The 22,604-nt window shown below is 34.3% G+C and overlaps 1 protein-coding gene across 15 annotated transcripts in view; it reads left to right on the forward strand.

Annotated features, from left to right (window-relative positions):
* PRUNE2 (prune homolog 2 with BCH domain) overlaps positions 1-22,604 on the forward strand; it is a 295,576-nt gene that overhangs the window by 234,954 nt on the left and 38,018 nt on the right. For all 15 annotated transcript variants that reach the window (XM_031945513.1, XM_031945525.1, XM_031945514.1 and 12 more), the window contains 2 exons: positions 9,779-9,858; positions 12,599-12,799. In XM_031945513.1, the coding sequence (XP_031801373.1) occupies positions 9,779-9,858; positions 12,599-12,799 (281 nt within the window). The remainder of the gene's footprint in view (positions 1-9,778; positions 9,859-12,598; positions 12,800-22,604) is intronic.

A 22,604-nucleotide genomic window follows, 5' to 3' on the forward strand; every position in this document is an offset into this window, starting at 1 on the left:
ATCAGGATCTGAAATGCTTATGTGAAAGACTTTCTCTAGCCTTAAAATTCATAAGACTAATCTATTTAGATTTAGAATATACTTTGGAGTTCATCTAGTCCGACATTTTAAAGATTGGGGAAACAAAGACACAGAGAGAAGAGAGGAAATATGATAAAACTGAGATGATAAGAAAACATTATGAGTGAGTAGAGCATAAGAATCTGGATTCTAAACTTATGTGCACAATTCATTGTAGGACCTGAGGCAAATGACTTCATTTTTGTACTTTGGTTTCTCATCTGTGAGGCAGGGATCTTAACACCTGCATGACAAGAATGTTGTGAAATTTGATTAGACTAATAGAAAATGTGTCAAGCCCTTTGGAAATAAGTGCTATATAAAACCACAGTGGTATCATTGAGAAAAGGGGAAAAAAAACTTTACTCACACACATGTATACATAGATATGAGCATACACACACAGAGAGATGCAAATTTGAAAAATGAACAGCATGATTTCTAGAGTAGAGAATTCTTAAACTAAGAAAAATATCGAAAATGGAAGTCAAAAAGATGGGGAAAACTGCAAAAAAGAAAAAAGACAATGTTAAAAAGAAGTACATCTTAATTGAGCCTAGGTTATGCTATTTAAAGATTGACAGGGTCATCAAATTTAAAAATCGAAAGGAACCTGAGAGATTGTGTTCAATTGCTCCATTTAATAGAGGTGTTAAATGATACAGGTAGTTCAATGATTCAAAATATTCTAATCTCTCTGACTCTAAATCAGTTTTTGTACCACTCTGCCTTGTTCCTTCTTCCCTTGCGAGCAGAATCTGGAAATTTTAAAAACTAGCTACCAGGCTTGCAAAAGATAATGTTCCCTTGCAACTGAGTTGACTGCTCTAGGAAAGAGAAAAGGTGCTGTGATAGAAATAGCTCCAAAGGCAGCTTACTGGGTATAACCCTCCATAGAATGATCTTATAAAAACCTGGGTACCACTTTCTTCATTCTGAGAAACTTGAACATTGAGGGTAGGATTTTCTGTTATTTATTCTTCTGCCCACACTTTATTATGTTTATATATGAACATATATGTGTATATATGTTTGTATGTATTTATATAGTTATATGACTGGTGTTTGGGGAATGGGAGGTGATGGTGTGATGGTCTCACTAGTAAACAACTCAAATCCTGGTTTGCTAAGTGTTCAGCTTTTTCTGAAGATTTCTTGGTGCCTAAAGTTCTCTAAATATTTGTACAAAGATTAAAAGATTCAGAATTTAAGAAGCAACAATCTAAGGAAATTGTATTCAATTCAGTTTCTTCTCTGGATCCCCAGCAGAGGATTTGTACTAATCAGTATAGGCAGGTTGCATGAATTTAACTAGGATTAGGAAAAGAATGATATTCCTAGAGTCCTTCAATATTTCTCTCAACTTTAACTGTCTGCAAGAGACCTTTCCTATCTCCTCAGCCCTTTCTGTCCCCCTCCCAAAGTGTCTTCCCAAGTGATCTATATCTTACCACTGGATCCAGATAGCTCTGGGGGAAAGCGAGGCAGGTAACCTTGCATAGCTCTCCCTCACTTAAATCCAAATCCACTTGCAAGTCATGGCATCTTACTGATGTCATGGTCCTCTTTGAGAATGAAGGCTAATCCACAATAAAAATATTTCAGTTATGCTGTATGTATCTCTCACATATACAGTTGTTTTGCATGTTGACTCCTTCATTAGAACGTGAGCTTTTTAAAGGCAATGGACCAGTTTTTATCTTTCTTAGTGACTACTTAGAATAGTGATCGGTAAATAATAAACATTTGTTGATTGTTTCAAAAACTGATTATTCCTTATTCAGGGAGAGGATTTATGCATTCTCATTGCTGTTAGTATTTCTAAGGATAAATCATACTAATTCACAGTGCAGGTACATTTGCAATCTATGAGGATATTTTCTACACGATCAAAATGATTGATTAATGATTATTGATTGCCCAGGGAATAAAGTCATAGGCAGTGAGAGTCTGTATTAGAATTTGGGTAGTACTTTGCAAATATAATTCATTGAATCCTTAAAGCAATTCCAAGTGGATTTCCTTTCCTTATTTTACATCTGAATAATGAAAGATTGAAAATGTATAACTTTTTACAAGTTTTAGAGGAAGAAGAGCTATCAGATCAAGAACCCAGATGTTGTTTAATTTCTACCATCATTTTCATCTGCTTTTTCAATTTCCCCTTATTTTTACCATTGTAGCTCCTCTCACATTCAATTCTCTCTTCCTCTGCCTTCTGACTTTACTACCCTTCTCTGTCTGAGAATGAGGCAATGAGGCAATGCTGGGTAGTTTCGATAACTGATCACTGGAATCTAAAATATAAAAATAACATAGACATAGCTTATTTTCCAGAAGTATATTTCTTCCCCCTTGATGCTGCTAAATGGCAGACTGAGTGACTGAGTGTTGGGGAGTGGGGGGGGAGTGGGGGGGGAACTTAAGGCATTTCTTGAAAGAGACCAGGTATGCAATGTAAAAGGTCCTTTATTTGACATTTTTAACTCACTGGATAAGTCTATGTGACTTGACTAGAGATACCAAAGGATATAAGGGTATGGGTAGATGGAGGGATAAACCAAGAGATACTCCTAGAATTTGCAGAGATCAGGGTACACAAAGTTCAGTTATAGGCACCAGTGGATAAAGTTAGAATCAAAATCCTGAGGGAATCTTGTGTTCCAAGGCAGGAAGAGGAAGTTTATGATAGGCTTGTGAGAGGCTATTTCCAGAACTCAGGGTATCATTAAAATATACTCTTTCTATTCCTCCTATAGTCATTCCGTGTGTTGAAACGGCTCAGGGATGCCAAAGAAGACCGAGTATTTCACAGGGAGGGGCAGGGTCTGGATCAGGAGGCAGGGAAGCACCAATCAGAGAGGGCTTCATAGGAGATGGATGATTCAGAAATGGAAAAGATCCTATTTCAGAAAAGGTGAGGAAAGACTGCAATAAGGAGATGAGAAACTGTCCCAAACAGAAATAGCCTTCATAAAAAATACTAGTCTTGAAAAATCCATTTTAGTTCAATTCTTGCCGGTGTTGCTTCCTGTGCTAATAATTTGAATTCTTAGAATAATACACTTTCCTTTCTCTGCATTTACTATCTGATACTGCAAGATGATGACATATTAGGTCCTATCCCAGTGCAAGGCACATAGCTGATAGATAAATTCTTAACTGAATTCTTTAAGAGTCGAGCTTTGAAAAGCTTATTTTGCATCATCCTAAGGAAGTCATTTCATATGTTATTTATTTTCACTTAGTCCCCAGAGAAAATTTTTTTTATCAGTCCAGGAAACATAGACCAGAAAAGCCCCCAGAGAATACAGTGGGAATTCCCTCACTCCACAAAGGAACATTAAACTTTGCAAAAACATGTTGTCCTGAATATATCCTCAAGCCTATTATCCTTCATCTTGGCCTTGACTACTTTATGGCTGCCCATTTGGCTGAGTGGCCTACAGGATGCTTTATTCCCAGCAAGGTTTCAGTGCCCACTGCTCATGGTACCTGCCTATCAGGAAACATTACCATCCAGAGACAGGATTGCATTTTTCCCCCCAAGCTTAATTCACTGCTCATTTCATATTAAAGGAAATTCAATCTCAAACAAATCAACTCAGTTCCACCAAAAAAAAAAAAAATGCTGATTCCTTTAAATTCAGAAATGCTGAAAGGACACAAAATGTGCCTTGCTTTGATTTTTCTGTTTGACCTAATGTCAAGATGGGATGGGGATTTTAACAGTGATTGAAAGGATTTCCCAAAGTTTGGCTATCTCCTCATAATATTCACTTATTCTCCATTTAGTGGACATCTGACCCAATTTATCTCCAAACCTCCACACAGCTGCTGTTAGCATGCTTTATTATGAGTATATTAGCCAGTGATGCAAAATTTCACCTCATGTAATACATTAATCTCTGCTTTTGATCTTTGTCCTGGTGATTTACCTTTTATGTTTTACACACACACACACACGTATGAATGCCTCACATACACTACACACAGGGAGACATATAGCCATGAGTCTGATCCTGAAAATGGGTTGAGCATATGGGAAATAAATAGGTCAGCCAGGGCATAAAGCAAACCTCAATGCATCTCCCTGGGTATGTCAGACACTTTAACAAATCACAATGTTGGACATAACCTCTAGGTGGAAATAAAGAAATAGCTATCTTTCCTTAGCAACCAGGACAGTGTCATCATGTGTTTATAGACTCTGCTCTGTTGCTCTGCTCATGCTTACCTCTGTTCTACATTAACACTTTTGAGCCCAAGGAAGCTCAAACTCTAATCCATCGTTCCATGTGGATGGAGGAACTTGCCCGAGTAGTTTCTTGGTGAGACAATGGCAAGATTTTTTACCTGGTCTAAGAAACTGCTCTCATACTCTTCACTAAATGCTGTATTTGCTGTTTGGGAGACATGGTAAAATGGCTGAATTAATATAATCATGTTAGAGGGATTAGAGTAAGTACAATTCAGAATCTGTTTTTGATTATACACTAGCCTCAAGTCATCCCCTCTTTTAGCCCTGGTCCTAATTTCTCCCCCTGTTCTTTAGCATGGTCTTCATGTTTTCCCTCATCTTTCCTACCTCAATTAACTACTTATTACATTACCTCTTCCACCTTTCTTCTTTTCCTCTCCTCTCTTATCTCATACTCTACACTTTCCCTCCCCCCACCCCATACCAGCCATTGATTTTTCTGCATCTACTTGATAGAATATATTTTATTTTATTTTATTAAGGATTTGGAAAATAAAAATCTTTACTCCCATCTCCTCCCCTTTCAGCACACAAGTTTGTCAGTCCCTCTAGACTGTTCAACATTAAATTTTTCACATATGTGGACCAATATCCAAGTGGTGGCCATATTAGCTGTCATTAAACTTTTTGTCAGGCTATATATAATAGTATAGGCATCTGGAATTAATGGGGACCATAATAATGAAAACTACAGAAGGACCTAAGTTTCATCTTAAATATATAATCTTTTTAAGGGTTTTTATTCTGGAGTCCATGAACTTGTTTGGTATTTTGATAAAGATATTTCAATATAATTTGTTTCCTTTGCAATTCTGTTTTTTATTTAGTATATTTAGAAGCATTATTCTGAGGAAGATTTCATAAACTTCAATAAAATGTCAAAGGGGTTCATGACATGAAAATGATTAAAAAACCCTTTTTTCCTTTACATTAGAATCATTATAAACATGCTTCTTTATTTTTGCTTGTGTGCATTTGATTTTCATTTCATTTTTATAAGCATCCTTATAATGGTTTCCATAGTTGATACTATCTTTATAAGAAAAATTAAGTATATACAAAGAAAAAAGGGAGAACACTTAATAAATTATTTCTGATTATTTGTTTTTGCCTCTCTTTGCACCCTTAGTGCTTGACATAATATTTGCACACAGCAAGCAATTAATAAATGCTTTTTCATTTATTCAGTGATTGTGGGAGTAGCCTCTCCTATGGAAGATTCCCTCAAATAGTTAATATTTTCTGCCTCCTCAAATTATTATATATTTGTAGATTTGCTTGCCTGCATGTTGTATTGCTCAATAAAAGATAAACTCCTTGAGTAGCAAGAACTGTTTTTTTTTTGTTGTTGTTCTATTTTTGGAGACCTAAAATATTGGCTTATATATACTAAGGTTGGTTGTATTGAATGGCATTAGAGTAGGGTGTTTGTGTACGTCCTAATCAGCAAAGCACAATTCATGGACCATTAGTTAGGGCTTGAAAATATTTTCTTTATAGTGAATATATTCAATTAATAGAATTTGAGTTAAACCAAAACAAACCAAAAGAAAAAACCCCCCCAAAAAACCCTAGTTACTTATTGCAAGCTATCTCCAAATAATTAGCAGTAGGCCTAAATAGACCAAGGGAGTCTTTAGATTCTGAGATCCTTAATTGAATTTTGGGCCCTAAGAAAGTTCCTGAAATGGATGTGTTATAATTCAAAAGAATGTAAGCTTCTTCAGGGCAGAATACATGTGAGACTTGGCATATAGTAGCTAAAGAAATGCTTGGCTGATTGTTTGATTGATATTTTAAAGAATCATCATAAATATAATTCAGATAAGCATCTATATTAAATTTGGCTAATGATTTATTATTCTAACTGAGACTTTTTCATTGCTCATTAAACAAACATTTAACTGTGTACAGAACACTGTACTAGGTTCTGAAGGAACCACAAAATTGAGTCATTGCTAGTCTCTCAGGCAATGAAATTTGCAAATTAAATTATTTCTTATTCATTGTTCATAACTCAAGGCTTCTCAAATTCTCTGATGCTCCAACTTCCAGAGGGGCAGGTAGTGGCACAGTGGATAGAATGATGGGTCTAGAGTTCAGAAGACTCATTTTCCTTTTTTAAAAAAAAAAATCAATAAGCATTTATTTTATATATGTATATATATATATATATATACACACACATATATTCTGAGCAGAGCACTATATTGTCACATAGGAAGAAATGAAGCAATTTAAGACATGATTTCTGTGCTTTGGAACTTAATGTATAAATAGAAAGTTAGGAAATATACTTATGAAATAGCAATTTAAGAAAGCAAGGATAATAAACTGAAAGTGTTAAAATGAGTGATCCAAATAATAGGTTTTCTTGAGTTTTGAAAGAAATTTGAAAAAAAAAATTTACTTTGGAAGTCATTAAAAACCATAATTGTTTCTTAAATGAATGTTTATAGTGTTTTAAATGTGATTCTGTTACATAGAACAGATTCGATCTTTTCTCCAAAGTCTCTGGATCTGGCAGCAGCTGCCTAGTGATTCTGTCAATCCACAGCATCATTTTAGAAGACTCATTTTCCTGAATACAACTCTGGCCTTAGAAACTTATTAGATGTGTGATCCTGGGCAAGTCACTTAACCCTGTTTGCCTCAGTTTTCTCATCCGTAAAATGAGCTGGAGAAGGAAATAATCAATCATTCCAGCATCTTTGCCGTGAAAACCCAAAGGGATCACAAAGAGTCAGCCACAATTGGAATAACTAAACAATAACAACCATCAGGCTTGAACCCAATTTGGGGATGAATACTGTAGGAAAAAAGAATATTTTACATATAAGTATCTGTCCCAAATTAAAGGATATTATGAAACAAATAGCATTCTGAATAAATATTGCTTTAAATTGGAAATATCCACAAGTTTCAGATGTAAAACTGATAGTTTCTTACATCTCTTTATGATCTTCCCTGATTCAATCAATCATAGAGGATAAATCTCTCCCCAAATCATTTATTCCTATTGATAGTCTCCTACATGTGTATTTATCTCATTGTAACAAATATAATTGTGATATATATTTCATTTTCGTACTAGACCTTTGAAATCAGTGGGTATGTCTGTCTTTCTTTTTCAACTATACATGTAGTATGATAGAAAGAGCCCTTGTCTTGGAGTCAGAGCATCTGAATTTGAGTCTTGGTAACAACATTTATTAGCTTTGAAACCCAGAACAGTTTGAGTAACTTAAATCTCTGTTTCTTCAGCTGTAAACTGGGGATAATAATCCTTATACTTGTTACTTTGAGGAGTCATTGGGAAGGAAAATGACCTTTAAGTGCTACATAAACATGAGCCAGTGATATTATAATCATCTCTGAATATCCAGTTTCCAACAATGATTTTTTTTCTTTTTAAAAATTAAAAAAAATTGTTTTAATAATAATTTTTTCTTTGCATCATAGTCATTTCCTATCCCCTCCAGATTTAACTTTTCCATGTGATAAAGAAAAACAGTTAGGTAAAAATATCTGATATAAAAATCTTGTCTAGAAATATATATGATACTCTAATCTAGTAGTCTCTCCTCTCTCCTCCATGAGGGGGAAGGAAAACTTCATCATCTTTCCTTCAGGACTATTGCTGTTTTGGAATGGTTTATGATATTTTTTTCCCTATATAGGTAGCTAAGGTGATATAGTGAATAGAATTCTAGGATTGGAATTAGGAAGAACTGAGTTCAGATATGATGTAAGACTCTTATTAGCTGCATGATCTTGTGCAAGTCACTTTACTTCTTTCTGTCTCAGCTTCCTCATATGTAAAATGCAGACTATAATACCACCTACCTCCCAGGAAAGCATGAGGATCAAATGGTATAATATTTGTAAAGCCTTCATATGGTGCTTGACACATAGTGGGTGCTTAATAAATTCTTGTTTCCTTCCTTCCATTAACTATTCAGAATTCAAATTGTTTTAATATTTTGTAGTTTTACATATTGCTATTTTGGTTCTATATACTTCGTTTTGCATTCAATAATGTACATCTTCCCTTGTTTTTCTGTGTTCTTCAAGTTCATAATTTCTTATTGTAAAATAATATGAATTGTATTTATATGCCATGATTTTTTTCATCTGTTCCTCAATCAATAGATGCCTATTTTGTTTCTGATTCTTTGCTGACATAATGAATATTTTGCTTTAGACCTTTGTTTCTGCCTCTGTCTCCTTTGGGCCATGTCCCCAGTAGTTGAAATGCAGTGTTAAAGTTTGATTGTTTTATGATTTTTTTTGCATAATTCAAATTGAAATGCAAAACAGTTGAACCACATCTTCACAGATCTATGTTTCTTTAATGCGTTTGTCTTTTCATAGCTCCTTTAAAGTCTACTGCTTCCATCTTTTGTGATCTTTCTCAATTAGCAAGAAATAAGTTAAAACTTGACTTTTTAAAAATTTGTATTTTTCTTAATATAATTGATTTTCATCATATTTTCATGTCATTTCTTCTAATAAATCTTTTTAAAAACTATTTGCATATATTTATATACATGAATTGTATGTGTATGTATTTGGCAGGTGCCAAATATTGTATTATACACACAGATATATGTTGCATATATATATATATCCATATATATTTCCAAGATGTAACAGATGATAAATAGCATTATGCTAGATGCTGAAGGGAAAGTCCAAAGATATGATCTGTGATGACATGTCTATATAGTATCTTAAATATATCTAGATATGATGAAAAATAAAAAGCAAAAGTAATATCCACACTCTCTCTACTTCTGAGATATTCTTTATGACAAATCTTTAAATTTTTATATACTTAGATAAAATGGGATGACTAGATCTTTTGTGTAGAATATAGAAAATAGTCATAGGTTGTTGCTTACAATTGGAAAACATCTTAAAACCTAAATTAGGCTTAATTTTAGACTGCTAGATTTGATTTGGGCTGGGTAAAATGACCAGAGATTTACCAAGGGTAGATGAAATGAAGGGGTATAAATGTAAGAATGATTTTGAAAGATTGTATAACTTTAAAAATGTGTTACAGTTTGACAGCATTTTTACTCCTTTGGCAGCTTAGAAATTAATTAGCAAGAAAATTAATTACATTTGGAAGCTTCCAAATGGAACCCTGCCTTTCCCTAACAAGTGCCTGATTCTTTTTCTTTGTCACAAGGAAGAGTTTAATTTGGAGGACATGGGTAAGAAATGAATCACTTGTCTCTCCCTGCCCTGACCCAGCTCTTCCTGGATGTACTCTGCTACTGCCCTGACACCTTTTGAAGTAGCCTTAAAGTATTCCAAATTTCTGTCTTTACCAATCTCTTCCATGAGGAGAGATAGAAACATTTTAAAGAATCTTTGGGAAACTTTCAAAAGAAAACGACAACCAAAATAGTCACTATTTTTAACTCTTTCTTTTGCCTTTTTTTTCAGACCACTAGCAGATGATGTAGGAATGGACATCCCCTTTGAAGAGGGAGAGCTAAGTCCCAATTCTGCAGACATGAGACCTGGTGAGAAAAACATTAGTTCATTGTCCTAACAGCATTCCACACCCAAGACAGTGAGAATATTTCCTGTGCTTCTAACACTTTCTTGCTAGGGAAAAAAAAAAAAAAAAAAAGGAAGGGGGTTGGTATTTGCTAGGAGTTCAGACTTATTTTACTGTGTTAATTTTATAGTTGATTTAACCAATGTTAATTTGCATTTGGAGTCATATTACTCCTATGTCTTCCCTGCATCTATCAGAGTTTTTAATTGCTATGGTTACTGTCTACTCTGGTGAAATTTGTTGTTCTTCACTTGTGTCCTACTCTTTGTGATCCCATGGACCATAGTATGTCAGGCCTTTCTATCTTACTCTGTCTCCTGAAGTCTGTCCAAACTTCATTGTTTCCAGGACTTCTCATTCTCTATCATGCCTATTTCCTTTTGCTTTCAATTTCTCCCCAAATCAGGGTCTTTTCCAATGAGTCCTATTTTCTCTTTATGTCATCAAGATATTTAAGCTTCAGCTTCAGTACTTGACTTTCCAATGAATAACCTAAATTAATTACCTTAATTATTGACTAATTTGACCCAAATTCTCAAAAGTCTTTTTCTCCAGCACCACAATTTGAAAGTGTTGATTCTGTGATGCTCAGTTTTCATTCTAGTCCAACTCTCCCAGCTATACATTGCTACTGGAAAGATCATAGCTTTGTCTATATGAATTTGTGTCATCAAAGTGATGTCATTGTTTTTTTAATATCGCTGTCCAGATTTGCCAATAAATCCGTAGTTTACAAAATAAAAAAGGCATGTGATATAATGGAAGAGGCAGCTAAGTGGTACAGTAAATAGAGTACCAGGCTTGGAATCAGGAAGATTCATCTTCCTGAGTCTAAATTTGTCCTCAGATACTGTGATACCTTGGACTTTAACCCTTAAGTCTGTTTGTCTCAGTTTCCTAATCTATAAAATGAGCTAAAGAAAGAAATGATAAACCACTCCAGTAACTTTGCAAAAAACAAACAAACAAACAAAAAAACCTCAAATGGGGTCATGGTGGGTTGAACATGACTGAAAAATAACTGTGCAACAGCATAATGGAGAAAATCAATAGATTTGGGTTAAGTACATGGCTCTGCCATTCATTAAATCTGGATAAATAATAAGCCCTCTGAGCCTCCATAGTATTCTCTGTAAAGTGAGGAGGGTTTTTGGGGGGGTGTTTTTGTTTGTTTTTTGGGAGGGGTGCAGGGTGAGAGTGGGGAATGATCTCCAGTGTCCCCTGTGATCTCTTTTGGCTTGACTTTCCTCATTTCTAATAGGAGATTAAATAAAATCTCCACCATTCCTTCCAACTCTAACATGCTGTGATTCTTCCTGGAACTCTATGCTTAAAAGATGAAAAATTTACAGGAAATGTGGTAGCAAGAAGGTAATCAGTTTCAGTTCAATGCCCTAATTATGTAAAACCACTCCAGGGCCCACCCTCAAGGGTTTGTGGATAAGTTACTGAAAATAAAGTGTGGCTCCTGAGCCTGCATAATTAAAAGACCTGCTTTAAGAATAAGGTCTCTTGAGTTACTTTCAGACTATTCATTTTTGGTTACTACCCGAGGTTTGAATGAGAATGAATACAAAGTTATAGTTTTTGGGTTTATTGGTTACCCTATGTATATATGAAAATCTCTTCTTTTTACTGTTAACCTATATGTCTGAGGGCCAGGGCTGGACTCAGGGCCAGATCTAGACCTAAAAGAAGCAGAATAACTGATTTAAGTATCCAGAAAAGTCTGTTTGGTTCCTGCTTATATCCATCAGCCTATACTTCTGGATGTTTATCCAGTTTCTTGATATAGGGGCATTGAAACATAAAGAAGCAATTATATCTGTAGATATTAGCAATGAGAGTCTCATCACTGCTACACTGGCTCCCTTGTAACTAGAAAAGGATGCTGTTATGCTGAATATTAGTGTTCCTAGGATCATAAATTTAGAGCCAGAAAGGAAGTTAAAGGCTGAGTACATTCCTCTCATTTACACACGAGGAAACTTCAGATGACAGAGATTTGCCTGGGTTCCTGTAGTTAATAATATCTGGAGAAAGATTTGAATTTGGGTCTTCCTGCTTCCCAAGTTTAGACTCTAAACATTGTAGAAGTATTGCTATTAATAAGGAGGTCAAATAGACCTGTTGGTTCAGTAATTTTCTTTGCTGTATATCTGACTGTAATTAAGATGGCATTAAATAAAGAATAGCCACTTTAATCTATCTGTAATGGACAAAGTGTTGAACTAAGAATTAAAAAAAAAAAAACCTGCGTTCAGATCTGACATCAAACATTTACTAGCATCTGTTACCATGAATATTTTACTTGCTTGACTATATATATATATATATATATATATATATATATATATCCATATATATCTTACCAAATTTTTTTTCTTTTCTTTTTTTCTCTCAGTATTTTTCTGTTAATTAAAAAACAGAGAGGTGAGGAAAGTGGTGGAGATATAAAATACTGCATTCATTTTCATATGAAGTCTTTGTATTATTAGTTTTGCTTTTTTTATGAGAAATGTCTCAAAGTGGGGGTAATCTATAAATATGTGTAATGTTAAAACAAAACACTTTTTTAAAAAACTTTGAAAGTTAAAAAAAAGTTTTAAAAACTCCTCAATAGGAACTTACTTCCTAAAAAGGATGTACCAATGAGATATAACTGGTCCATGTTAATATTACTATTCTTGCTGTCTTTGTAGAACCACCCAATTCTCTGGATCTTGATGGCTCCCATCCCAGGAGGATAAAACTCACAGCCCCAAATATCAATCTTTCTCTGGACCAGAGTGAAGGATCTGTTCTATCTGATGATAACCTAGATAGCCCAGATGAAATTGACATCAATGTGGATGATTTAGACACTCCTGATGAAGCTGATTCTTTTGAATACACCGTCCATGGTAATGTACCAAACTGGTGAGATTAAAGGCAAAAGGACCTTTATGGGAATGTAAGTGAATTTAGAACTTTAGTGGTAAAAACTTACTTTGATCAATCTGTACCTGTTATCTTTGGCTGATTTTCATAATCTCTAGTCTCTACCTTTCATGTTTGAAATCAAAGATGGTCATAGATAATGACATGAGATTTTGAAGAAGGACTTCAGAGTCTCAAAATAGTCCTCTCTGGCCTAATTCCCTTCAGGAAATCTACCCTTGAACCTTGAAAAGCCCCTGTGACCTGGGGAAGTCCACACTTACAGAATAAGGGAAATAGCCTCTAATGTGATTAGTACAGTGCTTGAAACTTAGTAATCACCAATATATTTTTGTTGGAATATTAATTGATTGGGGGATTGATTGCTACTAAAGTTTTGAGTATAATATGTCAGCATTCACATTACAATCTTTCTTTCTAGCTTGTTAAAGTTCGCACCAAATTCTAACAATTAACAATATAGCATTGTGTAAATGTAAAGCTTTTGTTTTAAGAATTACATTGTGGGGCAGTTGGGTGGTGCAGTAGATAGAGCACCAACCCTGAAGTCGGGAGGATTTGAATTCAAATCTTGTCTCAGACACTTAACACTTCCTAGTGATCCTGGGCAAGTCATTAACCCCAATTGCCTCAGCAAAAAAAAAAAAAAAAAAAAAAAAAAAGAATTACATTGTGGAAATTCTAACTAATTTAATAACAATGGAACATATTTAAGATTTATGGAATTTTCAGAAGTCATGATTTTTTTAAAAGAAATTAAGTGAATTTTTGTCCTTTTTAAAAGAAGAGAATAGGGAAAAAACTCAAGTCTTAGAAGAGAAATAACATATACTACAGTGTTCTTTAGTTCTTTGGCCTATATTAATGCTAGTATTTTAATTGTTGAAAGAATATAGTTGAAATAGATGATTCAAGGTAATTCCAATAGAGTTATGATGGAAAGAGCCATCCATACCCAAGGAGAAGATTATGAAGACTGAATGTGGATTACAACATAGTGTTTTCACCTTTTTTGTTGTTTGTTTTCTTGTTTTTTTCCTTTATCACTTTTCCCCCTTTTGATCTGATTTTTCTTGTATAGCATGATAAATGTGAAAATATGTTTAGGGAAAAAAAAAAAAAAGAAGAAAAAGAATATAGTTTAAAGCAGTATGACTTAATGGATCAAGAGCTGGCCTCAGAATCAGAAAGACCTGGGTTCACTTTCTGCTCTGGACATATATTGACCTTGTGACCTAAGCAGGTCACTTAACTTCTCAGGTTTCTAAAACTATCTCACATTATAGATCACATATAGATCATTGGGAAAGGGAGTTCTTTATACCATTGCAATTATAGCTTTGGTCCATAAACACATAAAACCCAAGAATGTAGTTAGGAAAAGTTATATAGGAAAGGTTGGGAAGAGGGAAACAGTCCACTTAGCAAGCCTTCCCAATCTTGTATGAATTTGCTTTATTTTATTAGTTTTATGTTGAACATAGACAATTGGTAAATTCTGCTTATATTCATGAATGCATAAGGCTAGAAAAGTATTCCATTCTTTGGGGTAAAATTTAGATACCTGGGGAAAGGTCTTTTTAGCCTCCCTCTGGATTTCATAGACCTAAGATTTCCTGTCCATCCCACTTCTTCCTTTATCTTCTTTCCTACTTCTTCAAATCTCAATTAGTGCATCTGCAGCGTGTATACTTCAGCTTCTTCCTCCCACCCCTCCCTTCCTCTCATTGCTGGGTGCCCTAGAGGGCTGTACTTTTTATAAATAGTAAAAATGCTAACCAAAGGAGTAATGTTTGCGAAAACTGGTAATTAAAACCATCACTTGCTGACATGCCCCTTCCCTTTATTTCCTTTGACACAGTGCTGTAGAAAGAACTAGCTAAAGTATCAGAACATTGGGTTTTTTTTTTTAACCCTAAAAATTCAATTGATACATTTTTTTTTAACGAGGTGATTTTTCGAATCCTCATGGGTCTTCAGTCTAGATTACGTCAACAAAACTATGACTCCAAGTCCTGATTTGTAGTTTTTTGTTTCCAACACGTAAATGCTCTCACTGCAAATTTAACATTCTGGTTCTTCAGAGTTGGTTGTTAGTTGGCTTCACCACAACCCTTCCTGTAACCCATTTGCACCTCATATCCACACATGACTTTCACATCTAGAATTTCACACAACCATAGACCAAAAAAGGACCTTAGAGACTGTCCAGCCCAACTACCCTTGATGAGAACTTGAAGCTTAGAGATGTAGAAGACTAAATATTGCATATTAAAAAAGACTACTGACTCTGAATCAGGGCACTGGGTTAAAATCCTGTTTCTGATGCATCTGCTTTTATGGAGGTTAAACAAGATAGCTTCTGTGATCCCATTTATTGTAAAATTATGTAGAATAAGCTTATATATTTAGGTTGTGGCATGTTAAGCCCTGCTCTCCCACTTCCCAGCATAGCTTTTTTTTTTTTTTTTTAGGGTATTTTAGAGATAAGGTAAATAGATCCTATTGTTTTTTTAATCTTATTTTTATTGATGTACTTAAGTCACTTTAGTTTACAAGTCCTCTTTTCTTTTTCATTTTCTTTCATTTTCCTAATGAGTCATTTTTTGTAACAAAGAATTTAAAAAAGCAAAGATAAGGGTAAAGGGAGAGGTAGTTCAGCAAAATGAACACTAACTTTATCTGGTAGCAAATGAAGTATTTCACATTCATACCCACCACTTTTGCAAAAAAGCAAGAAAGGCAGGTGTGTTTTCTTAGCTCTTCTCTCTGTTAAGATTAACCATCAATTTGGGGTATACAGTGTAATCAAATATTTTGTTTTCCTGATTCTGTTTTATTTGTGCTGCATAACTTCATATAAGTTTTCCTATGTTTCACATTGTCATATCTTATGGCACAGTAATATTCCCATTCATTCTTATTTCCACAGTTTGTTTTGTTATGATTGTTTAGTCATTCCGGTTATAACCAACTCCTTGTGATCCCATTTTGAGGTTCTCTTGGCAAAGATATTGGGGTGGTTTTCCATTTCCTTCTCTTAGTCATTTTACAGATGAAGAAACTGAATCAAAAAAAGCTCATACACACCTAGTCAATACCTAAGGCCAGATTTGAATTCGGGAAGAGGAATCTTCCTGACTCCTGGCTCAGAACACTATCCACTTTGCCACCTAACTGCACCATTCCCAATTGACATCCCGGTTTTTCCCCTACTTTGTTCCCAGGTTGTTTTTTGTTTGTTTGTTTGTTTTGTTGTTGTTGTTTTTAGTGTCACAACAAAAAGGGATGCTATAATATTTTGAGGTACCTGGGACCTGAAAGTGACATACTATGACATTTGAGTTAGGAGTAAAACCTGGAATATTCAGTCCATACTAACACAATGCCATCTCTATGGCAAGAATAAAATACACATTTGCTGGTTCCAGGGGGAATATTGGAGCCAGCTCTATCCAGCTAAAACCATTGTTAAATTTTTAGGATGAGCACTTACACCTTGGAAAAATATAATTGCTGTATATTGGGACTGCTTGATTTATTATTTTTATTTTCTAGGCTTAAAAAAGTGTTCATGATGAAGATTAATCTTTAAAGTATATGTACATATACAAAAATATTTATATCAGCTTTTTTGTTGTTGTTGTGACAAAGAATTGGAAATTGAAGGGATGCCCATCAATTGGAGTATGGCTAAACAAGATGGGATATTAATGTAATGGAATACTATTGTTCTCTAGGAAATGGTGAACAAGCATTTTTCAGAAAAAAATCTGGAAAGACTTAACACGAACTGATGCTGAGTGAAATGAACAGAACCAGGAGATCATTGCACATAAGAACAGCAACATTTTGCAATGATCAATGATAGACTTAGTGAGATGATAGACTTAGCTCTTCTCAGCAATATAGTGATCTAAGACATTTCCAAAAGACTTGTGCTGGAAAATGCTATCCACATTCAGAAAAAGAACTATGGAGTCTGAATGCAGATTGAAACACTTTTTTTTTTTATGTCTGTTTTTTTCTTTCTCATGGTTTTTTCCTTTTGTTTAGATTCTTCTTTCCCAGCATGATTAGTGTGGAAATATGTTTAACATGATTGTACATATATAAATTATATCAGATTGCTTGCTATTGTGGGGAAGAAGGAGGGAAGGGAAAGAAGGACAAAGGGAAAGAAATGTGGAACTCAAAATCTTTCAAAACTGAATTTTGAAAACTATTTTTTTAGGTAATTGGGGGAGAGGAATACAAAAAAGTGCAAAATAAAAGGAATCTGTGCAAGCTAGTGAGGTTAGGTTAGGTATACCTGACAGCATAGTTCAATAATTAAAACCATAATTATAGAAACAAGAAGGTCTGTCTTCAAATCTTGCCTGTGGTACTTAGCATCTAGATATCTGTAAGATGTAATCTTTCTGCGTCTTCTTATCTATAAAGTGAGACTAAGTGTGTCTATAATATTTATATCAAAGACTTACAAGTTTGAAACATAATATATGGAAATTTAAATTAACATATTTTTAAAGTGCATATATATATCATATATAATCTATATCTAGCTATATATATATATAGATTATATATCAGATTGCTTGCTATCTTGGGGAGGGAGGAGGTAAGGTAGAAAAAGAGAAAAACTTTGGAACTTAGAATCTTATAAAAAATAAATGCTAAAAACTCTTTAGAATTGGAAAAATAAAATTCTATTGGAAAAAAAGAAAAATAATCATATTAAATATAGCCATCAATTAATTTTTTAATAAATTCTATATACATGCATTTTATTTTTCCCTTGGAGCCCCATTGCTAAACATTTACAAATACACCCTTATATTTGCTTTATAAATGCGACTTGAGCTGAGTAGGATGGCAATAGAAGGCTTACTTGTTACCAGTCCAAGGATTGGTAACAGTAAGCTAACAACTGCTATGACAACAACAACAGCAATAATTATAACTGGAAGCATGTTAAGATTTCCAGACTGTCCATCTGTTACCCATTTGAGTCCCATAATTCCCCTGGATATAACCCTGGGAAACTCATTTTCTAAGTTTCAGTTTTCTTATCTATAAAATGAAGAGATTAGGCCAAGTTGTCTTGGAGATCCTCTCCAATTTTAGCCCTATGATTCTCTGATCCTAAGCTTTTTATTGTCTTCTGTGTCATAACATTGCTAAACACTGGAGGAAATGCTAAATCTCACTCTAGTCTTACTCTCCCAAGAATTCATTTACCGAATGTTTATAGAATATTTACTCACACTGTATCACATTTAAAAAAAAAAGATGCAAATAATATCTTCTTTAAGAATTCCCAACCCAACCTGAAGCTCAACATGGGTCATTATTGACTCTGCCTCAATTTAATTTATTGTTAATTTATTGAAAATAAATACAGAAGAGGCAACAAGGTGGTGCAGTGAATAGATCACCAGCCCTGAAGTCAGGAGGACCTGAGTTCAGATCTGGTCTGAAACACTTAACACGTCTTAGCTGTGTGACTGTGGGCAAGTCACTTAACCCTAATTGCCTAAGTAAAAATAAATAAATAATCAAATAAACAAACAACAAATAAGTAAATAAATACAGAAGAAGGAGGGTTACAGAAAGAAATCTAGATAATGTAAAAATGTTAAATAAAATCTGGGTTTTTTTTTTTTTTTTTAAAGAAAATAAGTGCTATCAAATTAAACAGAAATAGAAAAGTTTATTGGTTTTTGGAGACAGAAGACCTAAGTTTGAATTTCATAATTTTTTTTTGACTAGCTATATATAGATTTACTTTTTAGTGAAACTGAGCCCCAGTGTCCTCTCTCAAATGGAAAAGCTGAATGAGATGATTTTTAAAGCCTTTTTCAGACCTAAAGCCTCTGATCCTATGATTACCTGCTCTTCACTCCACACAATTTAAAATTAGAACTTCTAAAATGAAAAGCATTATGTAATTTACCACCTGTCAATGTTGAGAAAATGTGTAAACAGTGAAGAAGGAATGTTGGTGACTTTAGGTAAAAGAGAAAGGCATAGTCCTCTTTAGAGCTCTGGAGGAGAGAAATATTAGCAGATGGGTTGGTCGGGAGCCCATTGCAGTTATGAAAAAACAGCATGGGTAAAGGAACAAAGATGAAAAATGGTGGGATAAAAACAGGAGCATAGAGGGAAATCCAATTTTGTAGGAATGGAGTAGTATGAAATAAAGTTGGACAGGATTAAGGAGGACTTTGAATACCAAGGTCAAACATTTATACTTTATTTAGTTGTCAATAGGAAGCCTCTCCAGCCTCTCCTTCAGGCACCACCCTGACTTCCCATATAACTGGATAACTTTAGGTAATGTTTACTCAGAGGATCAAATAACATGTGTTGGTTTTGGTTTTGCTTTATTTAGGGTTTCTTTTTCTTTGTTCCTGTACATGTTCCAAGAGATCCTCCCTTCCCCAGCAACTTCTTATCCCACCTATCTTGCCAAGTTGTCAGACTTGAACCATGGAGGTATGACCTTCATCAAGACCAAATAGAAAATATCAAACTTCTGTTTATTCAGTAATTTTTCACTGAATATCCACTATTTGAAGCATCCTTTTCATTAGTTAATTTAACAAATGTTTAAATTATTTCATGAAATGGTTTTGTACATTATTTTATTTTGTTTTAGGTTTTAAAAACTCCCACACTTAATTATGCCCAAAGAGCTATAAAATTGTGCATTCCCTTTGATCTACAATATTACTGCTAGGTCTATATCCAAAAGAGATTTTAAAAGGGGGGGAGGGGTTAATGAACCTATTTGTGCAAAAATATTTATTTAACTCCTTCTGTAGTGACTAAGAATTGGAAATCAAAGGATGCCCATCAGTTGGGGAATGTCTAAACAAGCTGTGGTATATGATTATGAAAAAATATTATTGGTGCTATAAGAAATGACAAGCAGGATGATTTTAGAAAAATCTTAAAAGACTTACATGAACCGATTCATAATGAAATGAACAGAACCAGCAGAACATTGTATATAGTAGCAACAATATTTTTCATTGAAGAGCTGGGAGTGACTTAGCTATTTTCTGCAATACAATGATCTAAGACATCCCAAAGGACTAATGATGAATTATCCTATCTGCCTCCAGAGAAAGAACTAATATTAATTGAATATAGACTGAAACATGCTTTTTATCAATTTCTTTCATTTTTTCATTCAAGTCTTTTTATACAAAATAACTAATATAGAAATGTTTTGCATAATTGCACACATGTAATCTATTCTGATTGCTTACTGTCTTAGGGGCAGGGAGAGAAAGGAGAAAGGAGAGAAGAATAGAATTTGGAACTCAACACTTTAAATAAATATGTTTAAAAGTTGGGTGGGGGGAATCTCCCAAGCTTGAATAGGAGCACTAAAAGCATTTTAAGTTAAACTGGTTTTTTATTAGAGGACTTGTATTCACTCCTGTGCTATTACAAAAATATTTACAATTAGACAATGGAAACATTTAAATGTAAAAGTTTAAAGGTAACTTAAAAAGTTCTTTAGGGTGGTTAGAGAGGCAGAGTAGCATGATGAAGGTAATCTATCTGGATTTAGGGAGATCTGAGTTCAAATTTTTCTGACAATTACTAGCTGACTGTCTGATCATGGGAAAGTCACTTAACCTCTTAGTTCCCCAGGACATGTAATCCTTTATTTATTTACTCATTTACTTATTTGTTTTGCTGAGGCAAGTGGGGTTAAGTAACTTGCACAGCTAGGAAATGTTAAGTGTCCTAGGCCAGATTTAAACTTGGGTCCTCCTGAGTTCAGGATTGGTGCTCTGTCCACTGCACTACCTACTTGCCCTGACATGTAATCTTAAGACTATATATTACAGACTAGTGCACATTTATAGAATGATAAAGTTTTCATGGTCAAGAGTTTCTACTTAGCTGAAATCAGAGGTCCAGAACAACAACAAAAAGTACATTGAAATGTCAAGGACATTAGAAGTGTCATATGGAACAAGGAGCAAATATCTTAGAAGGATCATCGTTCATACTAAAAAAAATTTGCATTTGTTATAATGCTCCATTTTATTGAGCTTAGAAATTTGAAATCTTCACTGGCAGAAATGCAGATGACCCGTTTCCATTGTTGTTTTTCCAAACCAACAGCAAAGTTATTCTGTTCATGGTATTTTCCATTATTCAAATTTTGACAATATAATGATATTAGAATGCATTTACATTTGAACTTGGTAGGAGATAGAGAAACGAGAAGAATTTTTTAAGGCTGAATATTTCTGATAAGCATATTATGAGACAGAGATTTACCCATTTGCTGTCATCCCTCTTTGTTCTCCAGACTGAAATTTATTGACTTTGCTTAAGTTACCACTTTTCTGAAGTGAATCTTAGGCCATTTTCTGTGTGAGAAGGTGCACAAGTTTCTTTTTTCCATGAGTAGAGAGTAAATTTCCTGCAGCTGATAATCATCTCATAAAAATCAATTTAATTCAAATTAATAAGCATTTATTAATTGCCTACCATGTGCTAGCTATGATGTGTTGTTTAAAAGGGAGAAGTACTAGCCCTGGGTTAAAATTCTGTCCCAGTTACTACCCATGCAGTGCTTAGCATAGTGCCTAGCACATAGTAGGTACTTACTAAATTCTAATTCACTGACTAAATATGTAAGTGTGGAAAACTTATTTAATCTCCATTTCCTTATCTGTTAATGAAGGGGCTAGATTAAATCACCTTTAAGATCTCTTTTAGCCCTAAATCTATGATCTTATGATTCAAATTAGAGATGTCTATATCAAGTCCCTATGCTCATGGAGCTAGCAATATCTTAATGGGAAGGACAAGTAGACAAATAACCAGGTAATAGGAAAGGAGAAATTAAAAAAAAAAAAAAAAAAAAAAAAACCAGAAAAAAAATTCAAAGAATTTAAAGGAGAAAACAGTTTTAGCTGGGCAGGATTGGGGAAGACTTCTCTGAAGAAGTACTATCTAAGTAGAGCCTTGAAGGAGAGACATTAGCAGAGAGATTGGTAGGAAGCCTATACCAGGTATGGGAAAACAACATGAGTGAAAGTATAGACATTAAAGATGGTAGGAGGGGCATCTAGGTGGCTCAGTGAAGACTGGGCTTACAAGTAGGAAGACTCATTTTCCTCAATTCAATTCTGGCCTCAGAGACTTACTAGCTGTGTGATCTTGGGCAAGTCACAATGAGCTGGAGAAGGAAGCAACAAATCACTCCAGTGTCTTTACCAAGTTTATCCCAAATGGAATCCCAAAGAGTCAACAATAAAAAATTATTGAACAAGATTACAAAAGAAAAAACAGAAACATAGAAAGAACTTCACTTTTGTACAACTGGAGTTGGATAGAATTACAGAGGGCTTGAATATCAAGATCAAATATTTATGCTTTCTTTCTTGTTAGTGGGAAGCCTCTTTGGATAGAGGACAGACATGATCACAGAATACATTACAAATTCAGTTCAAGAAATATTACATAGTATTTGCATGGTGTTATATTAGGCACTTAAGATACAAAGACATAAGTGAAACTGGCCTGGGGAGCTTATATTCTAATGGGGGGGGGGAGGGGGGAGGGAGAGAAGGTAACACAAATATAAATAAGCAACAGCAAGATAAAATGAAATAGAGAAATAATAAATGGATGGGATTAGAGAAGGCTTTATAGAGGAGATAGCTCCTTTCTTCTGGGAAGAAGATGGGAACTCTGGGAGAAAGAGATGAGTAAATTCTGGATACCCAACAG

This window comes from Sarcophilus harrisii, chromosome 1, assembly GCF_902635505.1.
Source record: "Sarcophilus harrisii chromosome 1, mSarHar1.11, whole genome shotgun sequence".
Classification (NCBI taxonomy): Eukaryota; Metazoa; Chordata; class Mammalia; order Dasyuromorphia; family Dasyuridae; genus Sarcophilus; species Sarcophilus harrisii.